The following is a 23,036-nucleotide window of genomic DNA, read 5'->3' as shown; positions in this document are numbered from 1 at the left end:
TGCATACAAGAGTACCCGAGATAGTTGTCCACAGAGATTTTCCCGCAGTGTTAGATTAGGTTTAAACCATATACGTATACCTAAAATCTAATCTATCGAGAAAACTATAAAATACAGCGGACCACTCCGTCTTAGCTTAAACGATAATATTATACATGATTTTTATATAATATATTATTACCTATTTAATAACATATTTTAATTATTATATTTAAAAAATAATCACACACAATAATACGGTAGTCAAATGCGTGCGGGAAATGTGCCTGAGGAAAGTGCGAATCGTGCGGGGTACCTATAATGTATAGAGCGTCACACACTTAAGATAATAATAATAATAACAATAACAAAAACAACAACAACAACAACAACAACAACAACAATTATTGCAGCAGTCCGTTTGCGGGCGTTTTCACGAGACACCTATTCCCGTCGGCGGTCACACGGCAGCAGCTACACAGTGTACGTCGTAAAAATATACAATATATAGGCAAATGTGTGCGATTGAGCGTGTGTGTGTGTATGTGTGTGTGTGTGTGTTTTTATGTGTTAGTTTGTCGTTTTGGTCGATACGATATAAAAAAAAAAAAAAAAAAATACGATCGTACTTTGTAAGTAATATCAGTAATATATGAACATATAAAAAGATAGACTGCGCTTAGGGAAAGAGAGATATATTTCGTGTGTGTCGTCGTAGTCAAATAATGAAAAATAGATACATAATAATATACGTCTTGTAAAGGGTATCATTGGAGTGGAAGACACATTAAAAGTAATGAATTACATACGGTTTATTAGGTGTTCAAATAGTGACGGGCGAATAAGTAAGCGATCGGTAGAATTGACGCATTAATATATTTTTTTATCACACGGAATCCCTGAAATCCGCGGCGCTTTATTCGCCGACGAATAAATTATACGTATCGTAGTCGATTTGATTTACGCTTGTGCCGCAAGTTAGGGGTGGGCGAAAGCGCAGTCCGACTCTTTGTACGCACACACACACGATAATAGTATACATGGGCCGGTAAGTACAGTAGTTGTCGTGTTGTGTCAATAGTAAGAGAGAAATGTAAAAAAAAAAATAATAATAATAAATAAATAAACAGAAAAAAAAAAGTAAATTTTATATCGTTACAAACCCTTACGCAAATCGGACTATATACCTACAGGATTGTAATTAATGGGCGCACGTGAGACGGCGATCGCGGGGAACGCGGACGGTTGCGGTGACGCTGCTTGCACGTAATCGGCCGGGTTCGAGCTGTACATGTCCATGGTGGACGGGGCGCCGGGGCCGGGCGACGTGGCCGGCGGGAATGCGGCGGCCCGCGGGTTGCCGGGGCCGCCGGTGTGCGGCGACGCTGGTGGCCCGAAACCTTGGGCGGCGACCGCGGCTGCCTGATGGTGGTAATTGCTCATCACTTGAAAAATACACACGTATGGTCATTTGATAAACATAATACAACAATTCATAGTTATAGTAAGGCATTATAATAAGTTCAGTGTTTATTATGATAATATATAATGATAATAATAATAATAACAACAACAACGACAGCGATAGAATAATATAATATAATATAAATATCTCGACACGCTAAGTACGAGATACGACGACACTGTAACTACTATACACAATATGTTATCATTATAACAATATCATATATTATATACCGACATACGTTTTTTATGTATATAATTATATAAATAAAAACGTTATGTTATTAAAACACGCGATTCGATCGGAATGTCATGTTATTATGACGCATCATGGACGACGGGCAAAACGCGAGAGAGTCTGTGTAATTTTAAAAATTTGACTTTTTTTTTTACGCATATATCAAGTATACGATGGCGTTAAAATAACGATCACTCCGGCGGTTAGAGAATAATACGAGTATTATCATAACATTTACATCGATTTTCCGATCAAATCACGTGACATATAATATATACTGTACAATATAATAATATATTATACATACGATCCATATACTGCAGCAGTGTAATATATAATAATATAATATTTACGACGTGTACAATTGAAAAATCATTCATTCAGCACCGGTGTCATTTGGTGATGTTGTAAGCCCCGCCCACTGGTAAAATATCATTAAAGTGAATATTTACTCTTTGGTCAAATTTTGGTTTGTTAAAAAATCACGAGCTAATATTTATTTTTATATGTAAGCCACGGTAAAATTTCACTAGTGACCGAAGAGTAAATTTTCACTAGGGATATTTTACCGAGGTAGGGAGATACAATTTCGTGGAGAAAATAATAATTGCCACATCGCACAAAAATTGAATATAGTGCTACTGATTGACTGTTAGACCGCACGCTATCTGGATGGAAAATAACAACTTTGGATTTCAGATTCATTAAGTCAACAGTCTCGATTTAAGCAGAGGTGTTTTCAATTATTATACTTGAATCTTTAAAACACACCACAAACAAGCATAATATTCGTATATTATGCGATTGTTTAGAAAATTTAAAATCCACCATGGTGACAAAGTAAGATAGAAGCTTACAATTTTTTTTCGGCCGATTAATTTTAAAACCTGTATTCTGAATATTGTTCTTCGTAATATATTGCAACTTGAGTTAAAATACTTTTTCCGCATTTTTTCAACATACATCAATATTATACGCATGTAATGTAATAATTTACATATGCAGCGCGTATATAGCGTATGATTTTTCATTTAAATCACGTACTGTAATATAATACATTATATACACATGTACAGAATGATCCATTTAACAGGCAGTACACAATTTTGTTGTTAATTTTGCGACTTAGAAAAAAATGAGTGCCTTTGAAGCACGTCATAACTGTGGGAAAATTGAACTACGAGTAAACTTATTAGTGTAATTCATATTATATGTAAGTAAGTATTTTATACAGGTACGGTAATGTCGACAATTATTACGACAGCCGTCTTATACGTGTATGTGTATGTATATGTGTGTGTGTGTGTGTGTGTGTGTGTGTGTGTGTTTGTGTGTATTTGTCTGATCAAAATTTAAATATTTGATTTATAACTTAAATATTTATTGTTAAAGTGAGCCTGAGCCTGAAAAATGTGTTGCTCTATAAAAAGTTATATAATATTAGAAAAATTAATAAAAAAACAAATTAAAATATATTAGTATATAGTACCTACAGATGTTTAAGACGTGTAGTTGTGTATTATTATCGTTATTATTGTTCAGTTGCATAATATTATCTTATAAACATTTACGGCGCACATTCGAGCAAGTGATCCGATTTCAGACACCTTATTTTATACTATAATAGTATAATATTATAGTAGGTACATACAATATACTAAATAATATATTAGAATATAGCATGGTACCACGTCTGAATATCACGCACACACACAACTACACAAGCACTCATCACCGTATGCCGATGGGAAGATTTGTGTATTATATTACATTATGTAATATAAAAATTTAGAAAATAAGGAAAGAAAATAGGTGAAAAACAGCAAACCGCCATTGATAAGCCAAGCAAAAATAAATTATATTATATAGCGTTATTAAAAAAAAAAACTGATTAGTTACAGTTCTTTTTTTTTTTCCATTACCGAAACATTTTCCATACCCGTCATTATAATATCCTCTATCGACCGTTGCATAATGTAAAAAAAAACAAATAGTAAGTTCGTCACAAAAAAGATTACATTTCTCTCTGATACGACACTGTGGCCGCTGCGAGTTATCGACTAAAAGTATGACTATCAAGCGTAGGGTATTGTGAAAAAAAACAAAAGATAACATTCCGTTTGTTTTATTCATTAACCGTGTCTGGCACGACGTTTCTACCGAGGCAATGACATTATAAAAATTACAATTTAATGCTTACGTCAAATGTCGACGGGGTAGCTGTAAACTGTATGGTTGTCTACATCATATTATGATATGTAATTGTTTGTGATGAAAATGAATAAACGTTTTATATAAATATGTACCGAACTAAACTTATAGACGTCTCAAACTGTTAAATACGAAAATAAGTAGCATTTTAATTACTATTATTGTTATTATTATTATTATTATTATTTACTGTTTTTATTGTAATATACAGGTATGTGGTGTGGTATACAAGGTTATATATATATATTAATAACTGTATCAAATGCAATTAGCATTGTCAGATATAAAATAATCATATTACGTGTAATCGGTATATTGTATATATTATCGTGATTATGTATTTTAATTTTATCTTAGTGTTATTGTAGGATGTAGACGCAAAAATGAACTGATTACATATGAAAAATGCAAAAAAAAAGTTTGATAACATTTTATGACTCCTATCCCTTTATCTATTTCTTTTTATTGTATTAAATATAATATTAAATAATATAGCTAAATATTGTTGTAGGTTTTAAACTGTGCATTTATAATACTGTTATCACTATTATTATTATATCACGTAGGCATCACAATATTATTGTTATAACTGGACTGTAAAAACGACACGTAGATTTGAAATTGAAAATAATGACGTTATATTTCATGTACTAGAAATGTCACGCAATAGTCGATTAAGTACATAAACTTGCGCCGGACGATGATAACGCAAAATTATAAAATAATAATCGTAATAATAATACTATGTCCAGTATGTGTATAATATGTAGATAATATATTATATAAAAGGTCAGCTGTCTACTGATCTCTATTATTACCTATATTTGTGTAGGCACCTGAAAGGTACGGTGTGTTATTCTTCGGAGTCAATATTATAATATGATCGTTTGTCAGAGATCAAATGCAATGACATACGATAAGTTATAATATTGGCCATATTTAAAAACGTGGATTGACTGCGAAAAAAAGGCGTGCATAAAGATATTTATTTTTTTTATCGTTATGTCAATATACGCACTAAAAATAAGAATGTAACAGAGACCCACAAAATTACGTAAACATTTACTCGCCTCGTTTGTACCCGGACAATATTTGTATTTGCCAATAAACATTTTTGAAAATAATTTTCCTGTATACCGGATGCAATTTATGTAAATATTAAAAAAAAATAAAATTATTAATTTTTATTTTAGTTGTTATACGTATAATACAGTTATGAGTAGGTTTTAAAATTTAGGCTAGGCAGGGTGTGAATAGTGATATTTTATCATAATAAATAGTAGGTAAGTGGGCGGTTTTGTACGTGCATACACGTGGTAGTAAGGCATTGTGTATATACATCAAGTTTGTATATGGATGTAATAAAATACCTATATTGATATTATAATAATAGGTATGTAGGAAATGTTCTTTTGTTTCAATAATATTTATACACATATGTATGAAAATTACGAAACACACGTCTAAAACAACAAAACATTTGGTTGCAAAAACAAAACAAAAATAATATAGTAATAATATTATACAACTACACACATATCTATAGGTAATGTAATAATATACATGAGAACGTTTATACATATTATATTATTTGAATTGAATGAAATATTTAAATTTCCAAATAATAACAATACATAATCACGATAAACATACTAAGGTAGTATTTTTAATTTATATTATACACATCTAATAAAAAAAAAATTAATATACGCAATGTATAGTATGTGTGTAAATTTTATTTTATAATAATATTAATGACAAAAAAATAATATATTAATCGTTTAGAAACACCTACTATGTGTCACACACAATAATAAAATAAAAAAATTCTGGTATACAAAAATGGTTTGAATAAAAATTAATATTCGAGGGTTATGTATAACTTTACGGGTGACAAAGAAGGGCTTACTAGAATGTAAGCTTTTTCAGCACTTTGACGAAGGTGACAGTGTTCAATTTATTTAATTGAACTTTTAAAAAATGTAATGATTTTTATATAGGTTCAAATATTTTTTTTTTTTTTAGGAAAAGGTTAAATTTAAAAATTTGTTAATTATATTTATTTATGTATAGTAATGCAGTTGTTGATAAATTTGTTATAAAATATTTAGCCTCGTTGTGAATAGAGAAAATGTAATGCTTTAAGTAAGGATCTAAAAATATTTTTTTCATACATAATTCTATGTACATTATGTACAAGGGTGCACAGAAAGTTTCAGTGTATATTAGAGTAAAGACCTACCACGGTGGATATTTCTTGTTTTTCTAGTTGGTGCTTACTGAAAAGGATAGATTGTTTTTTTAAAACACAAGGAAAATCTGCTGAAGATGAAAAGGTCATACAAAACGTCAGCAAACTTAAAGTCTAAAAAAAATTTAACTAGGAATTTTATCAGGCGCCGAATTGAATCGATCGAGTATCGCGCCCTTCTGATTGATTCAATTCGTATCACGCCCATCCGGAACCCGCCGGGCTTTGAAAACAAAAATAAAAATTATATTGATAAAAAAATACCCATATAATATAAATAGAATATTATATCACAATCATAATAATTAAAAAAAAAAAAAAAATCAATGACGGCGTACGAACTTGTAAATATATTAAAAACGCATTAGGTACCGATTGAATAAATTACCCCGAGTTCAAAATAATATGAATACTAACTACACTTTCGAATGTACTCAACTATATTGTACTATCGTCGGTCCCACACTATCGCGATTCGCGACATTCATCCACCGTTTATTTAAGATATTTGCGCCCGCGGGGTTATCATCATTCGTCACTCTGTACGTCCTCTCTCACACCTTGTAGTATGACATACAAGGCCTTTATAATAACGCTCGATCGCTCGCGCATGTACCCAAATTCGAGACCGTAACACATACAATATTAGACGATATTAAACACGTCGATCTATGATAACAAAATATTAATATTATCGTGACGTTACACAATATGTCATTGTACGTAGTAGTATTACATAGGCCGAGTGCCATACACAAATACGCCAAGTTTCATATTAGGGGTGGAAGACAATAATTTCGTATTCCGCTCGAGTGGTGAATCCATTGCGCACGTATTTCATGTGATATAATAATATATATATATATATATATAAATACGAGCATGATGTGTGTGTTATAATGTGCGTGTGTCGTATATATACACACAATCGGAGAGGAGGTTTTGCGTGGTCGTGAGGTGAGGGGGTTAAGTGCCGGAAGAATTTTTACGGTAGTAGTGTTGTAAAAACGCGTTTATATACGTGTCTTGTTATATGTGCTCGCGTGCCTATAATATATATATATGTATGTACTATGTATAAACTATATTATATGGCACGCGTCGCGTCCGGGATAAACGCGTCGGGTTGAACAGACAGATGTACCTATATATACATTGTACGGTAAAACGTTTCGCTTTTTTTTTTTTTTTTTTAAAGCTATCGAAACAAAGAGAAAAGAAAAAGCTGAGACCTATATACTTAAAGGTCGGTGATAAGTGTTGAAATGTGAAATTATAGTCGTTTCCAGTTTTCCACCACCACTTTAATAATATTATAGTTTGCTATATTTTACAACAGCCGATTTGCGACCGCGGATGCGCTTTACTATTAGTGTATAATACTATAACTGCGCTACATATTATTTTATCATAATATATTGTGGTGTGCGTTGCACATGGCCGCTATGACGTATTTTGTTGCTAACCCGAACTCGGGCATTGTTATTTGTTATTATTGTAATTTACGACGGTATCGATTTATATTGTGTGGCACATATACATGGAAAAAGAAAAAGAAAATAAAAACAGGCGGCAAAACGGAAGTGCGAGGCGTGCAGCGATCGTTCGTCTTCCACACGCGGTCAACGGGGCCGCGTACACCGCTGGCATCGTATAACAACCCTCGCCATATATAAATAATAATATACATTATAAGCGTATAATGAGCGTGTGTGTGTATAAATTTATAATAACAACAATAATAATAATAATAATAATATAAATCGACTCGCGTGTGTGCGTGTTCATTTGTCATCCTCCTTCCGCCCCGACCGGATATAACGGCGTGCGAACGGTGAAAAGCTCGACGCCACACAACGATATATACGTATACACGTTTAACGCGTATACGTATATTTATATGTATAATATATATGTGCATAATGATGTATACGTATACCCGTCGCGCGGTAATCCTTTCTTTACGGCCCCGCAGATTCCCGCGATCTACCCTCTTCCGGGCCCACCGGAGCAGTACCTATACACCGCGGTCGCCGCGCACGAACGGTCCATTATGGTAATTATTAAAACGGGCCCTCACCTCCACTGACACCATCACTACCACTCTCCCTCGGCCAAGCGCAGTATACAACAATGGTATAATTTTTACGCATACGTATATCGTACGCAAGCCCATAATATAATATTATATATAAGGTAAATACTGCACATTTACAGCCACAGTGTTGGGTTATGACCGTAATACTACGAGCAGAATACACTGGTAGTTATATACCGTATACGGCGCGTATTATGAGGAATATAATATATGATTGTATGGTGTAGCGCACGCATGTGAAAAAGTAATAGAGTAAAATATTTCGTTCTCCGACAAGTCGTAGGTACTACCTACCCACACGTCCTAAGTGAGTAATATGAAATACGTAAATGCCGCGCGAGGTTACGCTACCTTTTCGGTCAGAGGTTGAACTCAAAATATATCATAATAGTATACATTGTACAGGCGACGTTGAATGTAAATATGTAATACATCTCATAATAATATTACCCAACGAATTTATAATTGTTCGTTTCAAGTCGGAAAAAAGTCTATAATAATATAACGCCGATAATCGTATATACCTATTTAATAATCGATCCACTGACGAAAACTCGTCGGTGATATTCGCCTTGCCGAGCAACCAAAAAATTATTTGACTGTAAACTTTATAGTATATTATGCTTTTAAGCTGCGTAAAGCATAGTACAGGTGTGTAACAATAGACTACAATCGGTTGGGGTGGAAATTGAGGGCCATAACGTATTTATAATATATCTTTACGGTTTTTTTGGTGAAGGGGGCGAGGGGTTTATATTTACTTATTAGGTAACACCCTTAGTTACGACTTAGCGGTTACTACCCAACAATATCGTCGGTATATTCTAATATAATTATAATAGTACACACTGCAGGAACGTCGCGAGAACCGCATCATAGTAAATATATTATTATTTCCGGACACAAAAAAAAAAAAACGATCAAATTTTTATTTTGTCCACAAAAGTCGTTGGCGTTGTAACGGCAACAGTATACATAATACATAATACACGAACAATAATTATACATTTATTTCTTCCATGAATCAACGAGATATTACCCCGGACACGTTGCGACTCAAGTTTAAAACGATCGTTTCGCGACTCGACATTAAGTGCACGTGTATAATATATATAATCCGTATATATATAATCACATTTCAGTACGTATCCTTTCGCAAAATACTTTAAAACGCAATATAAATTCAAATTGCTGTGTCGACGACAACAACGGCGTGGCGAAAAATAATTACGTTGATATTACAAGCTGCGCGACGGTACATAATAATAATAATAACAACGACAACGAGAATGATACAGCGTTCACTAATTCTAGTCATTCGCAGGTCTCCCCAGCCGACGTTTTCGGAGGTCACGTTTTAAAAATTCTTAACGTTTCACGCTCGCGTCATCGCAGGGACGCCGGATTCGCATCTCACGCAAACACTCGCGAGTGAATTATTCATATTACGACGACAAAATTCGGGTTTTGATTTTAACGAAGTCGTGTTTCGTTAATGTTTTATAACAATAAGGATTTTCGTCACAGACGTAACGCGTTTATTTCGGATATCTCGGTGACTCGTGCAGTACCTTTGTAGTGGTTGTTTGTATGTTCGAGTTGCGGCATTGGAATAATAAAATGTAAATATTGCATATTATATAGGAATCGACCTGTAGGTGATACTATAATATACAGATGGAAACAACTGAAATATGTATAAATCGCGTTTACATTATATATATATATATATATATATATATATATATATGTATAAAATAATAATATGTAAAAGAAGGTAGATGATATACACTGCTGTTAGACATATTTTATACGAACGGTATATTTGCGAAGAGATTAAATTTTCACGACGCGCCAGTGTCATGTCACTGACGTTCACTTAGAATTGTTCCAGAAAAACAATACGCGCGGGTGAGAGGCGAGTAAAAACTATTTTTTCGACGACTGCAGTTGGAATAAGAATAAGAAGGAAATTATGAAAAAAAAAAGTTCTATCGTGATATAACAGCGGCGTGGACGCTATAAAAGATTTTAAAATAAAAATGAAAATTTCTATTCGCACGAATATAGTAACCTACAAGATCGTATGAATCAAAAAATTATTGAGCCTTCTATTCCGGCTACTTTACATAATAAGTCTAGGTATGTAAATATATGATAGACGCAGTAATTAAAATGGCTCGTTAAATATATTATGGGGGAGGAGATGAACAATTTCAAGGGGATGTTATTGACATATCAACCACTGGAATGACATCAGTCCATACCTGTTAACTTTAATATTTCTGAAACGCACTATGATGACAGCAACGTATTAACAAATGTAATTGAGAACTACAAAATAATGATCCTATCATAATTTTTATTTTTTTTCACGAGATGAAAAAATCTAATATGTTGATGATAAATGTTTAAATGTTTTTATGATAAAATAATTTGATAAAAAATTTCTAATATTATTAAAAAACAAATTTTGTATATTAGAAACAATATATTTCGAGATACCCCAGTATCATTATTTACATTATTTCATTCAAGATGCTCAATTCTTATCGCAAAAAAAATATTCATATATATATATGATAATATCATTATGTGAATGATAGATAACGAATAGAGGTATTAAATGATAAAATATTATAACTATGATGTTCGATTGGTTATTACGTAGACAATTAGACACGCGTCGCATGTATTTATAACCATAGCGAGACGTCATCCGTTTTTATTTCGAGAAAACGACTTAGTGGGTTATAAGATTTATCTGTCATATTTTTCTTTATTATTGCATAATATTAAATTTATTTTTTTTCTCCTTTCGTATAGTTCGAAAATCGCGAGCTTGTATTTATATTGCCGACTTTGCGCGACTGGCAGCAGTACTAATTGCAAATTATTATAATTTCAAATGCGGATTAAGAGAACCGTCGGAGTTCCATCATATTTTTTTTCGCCGACTTCGTTCTCGGTTTCCACCTCTCCACCGGCCCGACCAACTCGTTTTTTGCAAATTTTGGCTGCGCTCCGATGGCTCTCTAACCATCCGAATAAATAATTAATTTTTAACAATTCCATTTCGTTAATTGCTTCATGTTATTATATTTGACTGGAGGTTTTTTTTCGCCCGTTCGCTTCGTTACGTCTCTTTCTGTTTATCTCTGTCTCTCTCTCTCTCTCTATAGTTCGCCAACGGTTTTTTGACGCTGGTGGAAAAAAAAGGAAATAAAATAATATATACATACACGCATTTATGTATAGTATATACATATATGTGTTTACATATACATATCGGCAGAAAAATAATAACAATAAAAACAAAAGCTTCTGCTTGTGCGAGATTATGAATTTCCTCTACAGCCCGTCGCGAGGGGGTGGTGGACGAGCCGTGAGTGTGTAAAGCGAGAGCGCGTCTACCCAATTTGTCGGAAAACATCGCAAACGTCGACTGCAATAATACAATATGTATATATTATATACGTACGCTATTTCCGAGGCGCGTGAACGAAATTATTTACACGGCGGCGACGGCTGATCCAGTTACAATACATATATATATATATACATATAAACAGAGTGATATCCTTATTTTATTTTTTATTTTTACATCGTCCGAGCTCGTTTTACGAATTCACTGTTTTCATTTTTTGAACTCTACGGGACGTAGATACTATTTTTGTCTACGTTCTTTATTTTATTCATCATTAATTTAAATATTTTTTTTCATTACAAAAATAAACGTTTGCAATATTTTTACAGGCTATTCTTGAATAATTAAGCGCATACAATTTAATTTTCCAACGCGTAAGATATACATTATTAAGCTACCAATATATTATGTACGCGATCCGGGCTGGTTCAACGAATTGAACGACGACGTGCGATGCTTTTCACAAATAAATTCGAAAGTTTATCATTTAAAATAGGTATTAATTGTCGTTGTGTAATGATACTGAAAATAAACCGTCATGTGCGTAAACATAAATTATATTATGATATCACCGTGCATAGCCCAATTATTTATATCAACAGTAGGGGGGTCAGAACGTACAGCGTTTTTATTTCTGCTATAATAACTATAGACTCGATTATATTTTGCATACACGTAGGTACATAAAAAACATAAAAATTGACGGTTAATGTTTACGAATGAATTATGGTTTAAAATCGATTGTAGTAAATAAGAGTACGCGTACTATATCAAAAAAAAAAAAAAAAATAATAATAATAAATAAAACAGTAGTTACACGGGCGTAACTTTCCGTTCGCGATAGAAATATTCGGTCGTTAGGCTATAAATATAATAACATATATTATTATTATTATGCGTACAACCCCAGTTCGGCGTGCTGGTTATTCGCACGCGTCGAGTTTTCACACTTCGTCCTCTCTCTCTCTCTCTCTCTCTCTCTCTGCCATCACTTAGTTAACATTTTTAGTTAACAACGCTATTGTGTACTATATAGAGGATGAAAAAACGTGTTTAGCTTGCAAGTTGAAAATAATAATAATAATACAACGATTGTGACAAAAAGATAAAAATATAAATGCATATGAAACACGTGAAAAAGCGGCCGGGCTGCGGTAGTGGCGGTATAATTTAATAGATAAATAAGGGCGGGCCAGTTCCCGAGCTCCCTTCGTACCGGTAGTTACTCATCGATTATGCATCCATCAAAACGTGCGTCCGAATATCACCGCAAAATACTACCTACCTAAACGATATCTCCCATAACAATATAATGGTCTAGTTCAGAGATAGCGGAAATTTCGTGAATCGCACACGTAATATAAATATAGAGGTAGTGGTGGATAAACAAGGGCTGGTAGTGACAGAGGACTAGCGGATAAGTCCAAAAAATTCATCTATATAGCCGGCGTAGAGTTTGTAAATGCAATAATACGGTCGATAATTTTAAAGACAGTGTGCGAAATTTGTTAATATATAGTTTAATAATTTACGAAAAGTGATATATACGAGTATACTGTATATTAATAATTATTCAAAGAAAACCAATTGTTAGCGCGATTTGCGTAGTTGTAGTAGTAGTAATAGTATGATTTTTATTAATATTATCGTTAATATAACAATATTATACGTTTACAATCGCGAGACAGTGTAGAGCTTTGTATACTACAATAACAATTATAACTATTATTAATAACGTTGCGTATTCCGGCGACGTGCATTATTCGCATGCACGCAGACGCGGATATAATATTATTATACTCACGCCTTCAACTTCCGCGGGACAAATGGAATGAGAACAATACATCCGAAGTCGCGTCTATATGGCTGATGGGCTTGTATTGTATATTATATAAATATAGATATGCGTAGAAAGAGAAGAAGGAAAGAGAGATAGCGGAAATATCCGGATATGAGTTTTATGAGTTCTGAATTCGCGGGATTTCGTAAATCAAAATTTTTCCTCACCACAGTAAATATTATGGAAATATCACCATACAATGATGATGATAATAACAATGATATAGAACCAATGTTTAGTAAAAATAATATAATATATATAATTTATGTCGTTTTTAATGATTTTTTTTTAATAATGAGGTGTTTATATCATCATCTTATATAGTTTAGCTAAAAATAACTGTACATTTTTTTTAATTAAAAAATCTATATTATTTATTCCATATATTTTGTAAGACTAATTTTAACAGTTGATTTATTAAAAATGTTAAGTATATCTATTATGAACCAAAATAAAATAACCACTTTGGTAAATATAATTTTTGTTGTAAATAAAAATAAAAAAATAATTTCGTTCTAAATCAACATTTGGATGTGCATCTGGACAATTCTCATAATATATAATGTTACAGCCTTACAGGTATGAAGATTTCATTACCATCCCAAAATGCATTTTTTTTTATCGCTTTAAATAACTTTTTGAAACGTATTTTTTTTAGATCATTATTTATGCGAATATGTTTAATGTAGTCCGTGGCATGTACATGAAACGGAAGTACTTATACTATATTATACATGTGTAGGGGAGCGTATTCATGAAAATAATATTAAATGTAATAGGTATCTAGTAATAATAGTCGGTCTTGTCTTATATGCAGAAGGATATTATAATATTAGGTATTCGATGGTGTACGTGGTTCGGTGATATAAAGTCTATATTTTTAATAATTAAGTTATGCACCGTATTATAATAATATAGTAAGTAGAAATATCATCTCAAAGTTATGACAGCAGAATTCTATTTCTAATATATTATATTATACTAATGTAGTGGAGAAATAACGAGATCGGGCATTTGCATTTTATAGAGTCACCGCAAAATCGCCATTTATAGTTGATAGTATTATATACTATAAAAAATAAAATAACGTCGCCTGTTTTTTGAAAATTTCGCACAACTGTTTTTAGCCGATCTGTGTAAATATTTAAAAGTGAAATTATTGATTTCCATTAAGTATTCAGTGTAGTAAGGTTGCAACGCAAGTTGTAAAGTTTATGGCGGGTAGAAGAGCGTATGATTATATAATAATATACAGACATAGGTACAGTTAGCGAGCGACGAGCGACGAATGGTGGTACTCGGTATAATAATAATACATATTACATGTAAAATGTGGGTACAACCCGCGAGTGTGCTGTCATGGCGAAAACAACGATACGAGGTTAATAGTTTAATAATATAATACCGATTCTTCACGATAATAATAATGATAAATATTATTATTATTATTATTGCGAATAACAATCGAGAGCCGGGTTCATTCGGCGGCTGCGTGGTCTAAAGTTTTGTCTTCGGTCCGTTTCCTTCTCTGCGTCAATGATTATTATATTATTATAATATAATAGCGACGGTATATAGATAATAGCACACACTGCACCGTATTGCGATAACGCAGCATTGCTGTAATATAGGTATATACGCAGAGTATTGCGAATATTGTGTTTTATCGGTCTATAGAGTCTTGAAAACATTCGTTTTTGTTCCGCAAAGGAATAACGGCGGTGACGGAGAAATTATTGTTTACGAAAACTTTTCCGGTGGAGTTCGCGAAAACAAACGGTCGCCCGGCTGGTGTGGCGATACGGCTTACGTATAATGATAATTATTATTATTACTATCGTAGTATTTGCAAAAGAAGAAAATCGATGACTTATGTATTATATCGCGTGTACCGCAGCGTCCAAGTATTGTACAATACATTCGTGACGATAAGCAAAAACGAAAACTTACAGCAATATATATAATGTCATTATAATAAGTATTAAGTATTAATATTTGTACAAATTTACATGTATGTATACCTTAAATTTTTAAATGAAAATAAATAAAAATAATAATATATCCCCACGCACGGGTAGGTATAGTATAAAATGTGTATGACTTATGCACGCCTTGCAAAAGTTATTACTGTGCACGAATGAATAATGCAATAAATTCGGATGTTCTGGCTTTTGACTTGAGAAAATAATTTTTGGTCCCATACCCATCTGCGCACGCGACTGTCATTGAATTGCAACGTCGTTGCGTCTATTGAATACACACGTCCGAAGCGATTCTTATGATATATTATAACAATATAGATCTACGACTATCGATCGGAAAACGTAGACGTGATAGTGATGCACCAGTCTTCGGGCGGAGTGTAGTGGAAAAATTCGTAGGTATATTATTCGATTTTAGTAGATGAGTTCACGGACTCGTCGAGACCGCTGAGCGCGTCTAACAACCAACAAAAGCGTATACCATTATAATGTAAAAATGATGTTATTGTCGTAGTACATAGCACGTAGGTAATGTGTTTCAGTCTCCAACCGTGGAACGAAAACAAACGAGAAAACTTTAAAAAGCAAAAAAAACCAAATTTAAATGAAAAGTAAAGGAGTACTACGCGCTTGATTTTAGCTGTTTGACGATAAACTTATTTTTACGACCAGTTTCATGGCCGCAAAATATATCTATTTTACAAAACAAAACAAAATTATATATATATATATATTTAGATTTCCAGGCTGCGTTGAAGTCATTAAACTGTATTGCGAGTAGGCCATGTACAATGGAAGAATAAAGGATAATTATTAATTAAGGGCGTTTAGACCTTCATTTTATGCAATAAACATAATATTTCAAGCATTACCACCTCAATTCAAGAGCCACGACGATTTTAAAACTGAAATCACACGATCCAACTAAATAAACGCAACTATAACGATAATCCGCATATTTTTCGGCGGATAATCGGAGGACGCGATTAAAGTTAGTGTGACATTTCGATGGCTGGCGCACCAGATATAGTCAGAAACGATAAGCATATACAGCATGTAACAATATTATATATGTGTAGTTGATTTTATACAAAAGTACTAACAATATACAATAACAGCCGTCGTATGTACGTGTATAATATATAGGTATCTCACCCGCCGCCGACCATAACCCTATCGTAGATATAATATATTCTATCATATTATTACGCGGTGGAATACATGTACAACAATAAAAATATATTTCCGACGATAAAATTATTCGCCGAGGCCACCATAATCATCCACCATGTGCTCGAATTGCCTGTATTATATTATTATTATTATTATTATTATATACGTCATATAGACGCGTGGAATTTGGAAAACGTCTGGAAATAAAGTAAAAACGAATCTGACTGCTAAAGCTCTCAGCCACCAACGCGGAGTACGCGGCTGAGAGGTTTGGTTGTTTGTCGTTTTTGTTTTATTTTATTTCATTTTTTATTTTATTTTATTTTTTTGTTTTAGTTTTTATATTTTTTCTCGTTTTTTTTTTTTTTTTTAATGCGACTGGCATTTGGATAACAGACCTGCTGCAGGGGCTTTACGGAGGAACCCTTTATCTAGCAATAATGTGGACATTAACGAACGCCGGCACATAAAAACCATAACAATCGCAATACCCGCCAGCCACTCTCCGCTGCTCGTAAAACGCATAAAACCACGGAATCGCAATTACTTTTTTTATATATATATTATTTTTTTCATCCGGCCCAGTGTATAATATAAACTATCATTTATCAACTGAACATCGAACGAGATAGGATTTCTCCTCTCTATTTTTATTATATAGGTATGTGTTTGTGTGCGTGTGATCGGCAATATTTTTTTTTTTTTTTGTTCAAGAGAAGCGGATATCGGATTTTTTTATGATTACTTCCGGATAAAGCTTTCTGACCGAGCTCGGCGGACTGTTACATTAATGCATGACCACGGGTTTGATGATGAATTTTTTTTACCACCAAGTGCGTGTGGTAGGAGGTGTGGGAGAACACCACCCCCTCATTTATTGGTCGCCTGGTGATGGACGGGGAAGACTAGGCAGAGTACGCGAGCAGAGAAACAGATAATCAATCATCCGGGTGTTCCGGAATTTGTTTGTCATCGTCGCCATCTGGCGAAATAAATTAACTGAAAATAATATTCAGAATAAATAAACACACTGTAGTATGCAGCTTAATCTTCTACTTCGGGAAGCCTAATCGGAAAATTATCAACCAGGCTAAAGAAAAAAAAAGTTATACATCATCACTGGAATAAAATTAAATTTAAAAAAAACCCGTTTCATAAAATTATATTGTATCATTGTAGCTAACGGTGAAGGCTCTCGTTGGTAAATTATCTCATTGATTCTGTCGTAGACGGTAATGGTGTAAATTAAAAAAATATATTATATTCTTTTACATTAATTGTTATTGCCATAGCAGAAAAAATATACCTATATTATCTATTAACCATAATACCTATAAACCTACAAACAAATCTTTGCATAATATATTATAATAAATTATATAGTATTGTAGTTATTACGTCGAACATTCAATAATATTATAATAGGTTTAGTCCACTGACACCTAACACGGTCGGCTGAAGAGTTGTTTATTAACTATAATATACTTAATATCGTACGTATATATATTATATATTTTATTATATTATGCATAGTCGAAATACTGATCATCTAAGATTTAAATACGATACTCGGGGTTATTAACATACTAATACAATACACTCGATAATAATAATAAATATTAGATAAGTAATATTAATAATAATAAAAACTAATACAAATAGTAATAATAAGTAGTGGGAACTTTTCAATGCTGTATAATATACGAACTATAGATGGTAATACGTATAAATATATATATATATTATATATTAATTATAATATATATATGGTTAATAAAACTGGTCTAAACAAACTAGCGTGTGTCGTACACTTACATTTTCTAATGCACTAAATATTATTTTATTTTACTAAATAGAATATGTTATAAAAATAATAATAATAATAGGTAAAAATATTATATAATATAGGTAACTATACGGTCTAAGTAAATACTTGTACACTTTAATATACACAATAATATCATATCACAATATATTACTGTAATACACATCTAACTATATGAATAATAGTGTTTATAAGAAATAAATCGATATCGTATAGTGAAAGCACTAGGCAACACAATAATACATCGTCGAACAGCGCTATAATGTATATTGTGATCAGACTTTCCTGTGCATATACGGTAATCGTTTTACCATGGTTATTACAACGAAATTAAAAAATGTCATCAGTTGGATTGGAACGTGGTGTAGCTGGCTTATCTAGATAAGAAATCTTAACGACAACTAAAATTATAAAACATTATAATTTATCACAGTGACACAGTCCACTAACGACATTAACGAATGGAATAATAATAATACAATATATTATTATTATCACTGTGGCCACTAAATTGTATAATCAGTATTGTGTTTTAACAAACACCCGATTAAGAATAGGTATTATTACTGCGTTTAAGTCTTTCTTTACTATTTTAAGCCACTATATGTTATGTCATAACTATACAAGATAAATACAAAATATTATTTTGTTTGTTCAATAAGAACGGGCTATTAACTAAGTCTATACCACTAGGCTAAAATCACTACAATAATATGTATAATCAATAATCAATAATAATAATAATAATAATAATAATAATATTAATAGTAATAATAATATGAATAATAATATGAATATGAATAATATATACTGTAAGCCTGGCCAAGAACTCTGTGAGGAATATTTGTATTGCGTTTTACATTTGGAAGCTACGTTTCTGTGCTCGGGAATTCAATTAAACTTTAACTTTTCAATTATTCAAAGATGAAGAGTGAAATATTGATAAAACTTGTAACGCGCAAAAGTTATTCGCCAGACTTTTACTGCAGGTGTTATTAATAATATTAGACGGAAACAATCAAATTTTGGGAACGGGACGATTTTTTCATACCGCTAAAAAAAAAAATTAATAAATAAATAATAATAATAGTATCATACGTAGTATATACTTATTGTATATAAATTTTAATATTGAATATTTACTCGTGTCTATCGGAGAAGAAATCGTCAGGAGACATCTGCGGTTTTCTTCGATATGCCGTGCACACCACCGTAGCATCGGTTGGGTAAGCATATACACACACCTTTATTACATTGCTCTTCCAATTGTTTTTGTATATAAATATTGTTTTTTTTCCATATTCGTACCGTATTTGTATACTCATATCATATACGGTTTTACGCACGGTTCGGGGTCAACCCGTATATTATATGTATAGTTGGGATGAGATATATGACTTGTATAGACCAAATACAAAACAAAAAAAAACGCTGCTGTTACGTTACCAAAACGAGCTGCATCGTTATTGATAAAATTAATAAAATAAAAAAATAAATAATAGTAACGACAGGGATAAATAAATAAATAAAAATCCAGTATATACATAAGGAAAAAGAGAAAAAATATCCAAGAGACTCATCCATTTACATTGGTTAAAAAGGGAATATTTTCTGGACGGACGTCGTCACCCATAACATGATGTGATATAATTAAATATTTTGTATAGTATCTAACCTCCTATACTATTTGAATTTCGTCTTGGCCGTTGCAAAATTATAAAGTTTTGATTATTATGTCAGCTACACAGAATATTACGTTTATACCATCTTAAGGAACGTATAATAATAATAATAATAATAATATTAATACGTGTTTAAAACTCTGATACGTCTATAATATTATTAGTGTCTAGTGATTATAGAAGATAATATTATAGGTGCGTTCGTTCATCATATAATGATAATATACGATGTACGCGATGTATTATATCAATATAATATTATGTAGGTTAATACACTAATTTAAGTAATATCATTTAAGGGTTAACAAAAATGAATAATAATAATAATAACAGTAATGATGATGGTGATGATGATATTATCCTACAAACAGCACAGGTGCAGGACACTAAAAACAAGCTCGTTTAATCCTCAGGAGGTTTTTCCCGGCAAGTTCTGCTATAAATATATACCTTTAGATAGAGTTTATCCCGGAATATCACTTGTATCGCGATAGTATTAACAATATTACATTAATTTATGACCGTCTAATATTATTATTGTTTTATACATTATGGTTGGTAAACGACAAAATCGAAAAAAATGTAATGATAAATAGTTTACCGTTATGGCATTGGGCTGGAGTAATACCGCACCGAGGCCTGGTCCCGATAATGGCGACCCCTACAAAATGTTAAAAAAAACAAAACGTACAAACAAACAAAAAAAAGATGAAAATTTTGATCATCGTATTGAAACTTTCAAACAAATACATTGACAAAAAATATATCTAAAAACAACAAAAAACTTCAACCCAACTCAATGAAGGTATGATACGATATAATACGTTAACGTTTAAGTATGTAATATACGAGTACGCACATCTTCTACGCTAATGAGGAAATCTAATTTGGATTTAATTTGACAACTCAGGCAAAAAGACTAAATATATCATAGGCTATATTATAGTAACTACGATAAGTAGCTTGGCCAAATATAATGTTATGATATTGTAATAAGTTTAAATTTATATAATTTACGTGTATGTATGTATATATATATATGTATATAAAAATAAATATATATAAAAAAAGAGTAAAAGAGAAGGGGTCTTATATGATATCCAAAACGAAAATAATGCAAATCGGCACGGTATACTTTGCGGTCGTTGGTTTCAGACGACGCTGTCAATCGAAACAAATTGTTTTTAAACACCAGAAAAAAATAATGAATTATGCAAAACCTCCTTTGAATGGATGAGCCTTTGGAATGTATTACGGTAGAGAGAAAGAAAAAATTAAAATAATAATAACGAAAAAAAAAATATAATAAAATTAAAGAAATATAATCAATTGTAAAGAATGTATATGGTCGATATAAATCAAAAATGTACTCCTACATAAATTAAAACATTTGTGATTTGTATATTATCAATAATTTATTTAAATTTATTTGATAGAATAATCATTGTATGTAACATAATAGATTCTTATTATGAGACATTAAATTGCCCATATTATACATTGTTATAAAACAATAATTATCATTATTTTAAAGTATTACAATACAGTAATAATTAACTTTTTTAAATTACAAACATAAAGTATAGGATAATTATATTTAACAACGAGAATCCCACATAGTATAATTGGGTCATCATCATTCGTTTATAATATAATATAAACATTTACATAATATTGCTGAATATTGTGTTTTAAATAAGTTTCTTAAATCTAAATAATATTATTTCCTAATATTTAACATTAAAAACACCTAGCCGATTAATTTTACTGGGAACCTTCTCTGACAGATGAAGAAAAAAAAATTAGACTAGTCGGACCCTCGGGCCAAAGAACAGTGTAACAATTTCATTAAACATAATATATAACACAATATGCTATATTATATTAAAAATTGTTTTCGTTATTATTTTCTATGCATATATAATTATATATATGAATTAAAATTAATATGCCGTAATGAAACACATTGGACCATGCTACTGTGAACTAACGGACTGACATTATTAATTAATTGACTAACCCGTTTTATAGTAATATATAATAACATTATTTTTTTTTTGTGTACACGAAATGGTTGTACGGACACACACTAGAATAGTAGTAGTATACATGAATTGCAACGATCGTAACAAACAAAAAAAACTTATAAAAACTTATATAGTTGACGTGGCATTATCTAAAGTGTATAATATATTATTACTATATGGAGGCGATGACAAACGTTAACGGGTAAAAATTTGACGCGGTAACAACAAAATATTAATGACAAAATTGTAGACAAAAAGATTGATTCATAAAAAAAAAAAAAAAAATATATCCAAAAACGAAACAAAACCAAAAGATTATTACTATATGAATTATAATAATATTATAATACACGCAAATAATGTACAACGGTATATAGCGATTTATCACAGAATTTTTGATTAATTATTTTAGTCGTGACATTTATAGGTTATAAACCGATATATAATATAATATGTATATGTATATTATAATAGGCAAACGGCCGTGAACTTTATTTTGTAACACATTTGAAGAAACAAAAAAAAGGTACATCGTCGGAAAGTAGAAAAAAAATTATAATAACAGATTCAAAAAAAAAAAAAAAACAAACAATTATGTATTAAAAACAAAAAAAAATAGAACGAAGCAAACAATATTATGATAAGAAATAGAAACCATCGTGGCGATGAACATATATCGTTTTTAATTATATTCTTTTCAATAACAGTGTTTTTATTTTCAAATTTACACATGTTCCTAATAATAATATTATATTATATAATATTTACTACTATATATATTCGTTTTGCTATACCTAAGTTTGTTCGTTAAACATACAATATAATATATTATAATAATT

General features: G+C 31.5%; 1 protein-coding gene across 10 annotated transcripts in view; it reads right to left on the bottom strand.

Annotated features, from left to right (window-relative positions):
• LOC132919374 (RNA-binding protein Musashi homolog Rbp6) overlaps positions 1–23,036 on the bottom strand; it is a 376,780-nt gene that overhangs the window by 10,546 nt on the left and 343,198 nt on the right. For 5 of the 10 annotated variants that reach the window (XM_060980942.1, XM_060980943.1, XM_060980944.1 and 2 more), the window contains 2 exons: positions 20,772–20,831; positions 1,167–1,424 (listed from right to left, as the gene is read on the bottom strand). In XM_060980942.1, the coding sequence (XP_060836925.1) occupies positions 1,167–1,424; positions 20,772–20,831 (318 nt within the window). The remainder of the gene's footprint in view (positions 1–1,166; positions 1,425–20,771; positions 20,832–23,036) is intronic. The other 5 variants (XM_060980946.1, XM_060980948.1, XM_060980952.1 and 2 more) reach the window with 3 other exon arrangements.

Source organism: Rhopalosiphum padi, chromosome 2, assembly GCF_020882245.1.
Source record: "Rhopalosiphum padi isolate XX-2018 chromosome 2, ASM2088224v1, whole genome shotgun sequence".
NCBI classification, from domain to species: domain Eukaryota; kingdom Metazoa; phylum Arthropoda; class Insecta; order Hemiptera; family Aphididae; genus Rhopalosiphum; species Rhopalosiphum padi.
Note: the sequence above shows the minus strand (reverse complement) of the source record. Positions and strands in the feature narration are given on the sequence as shown.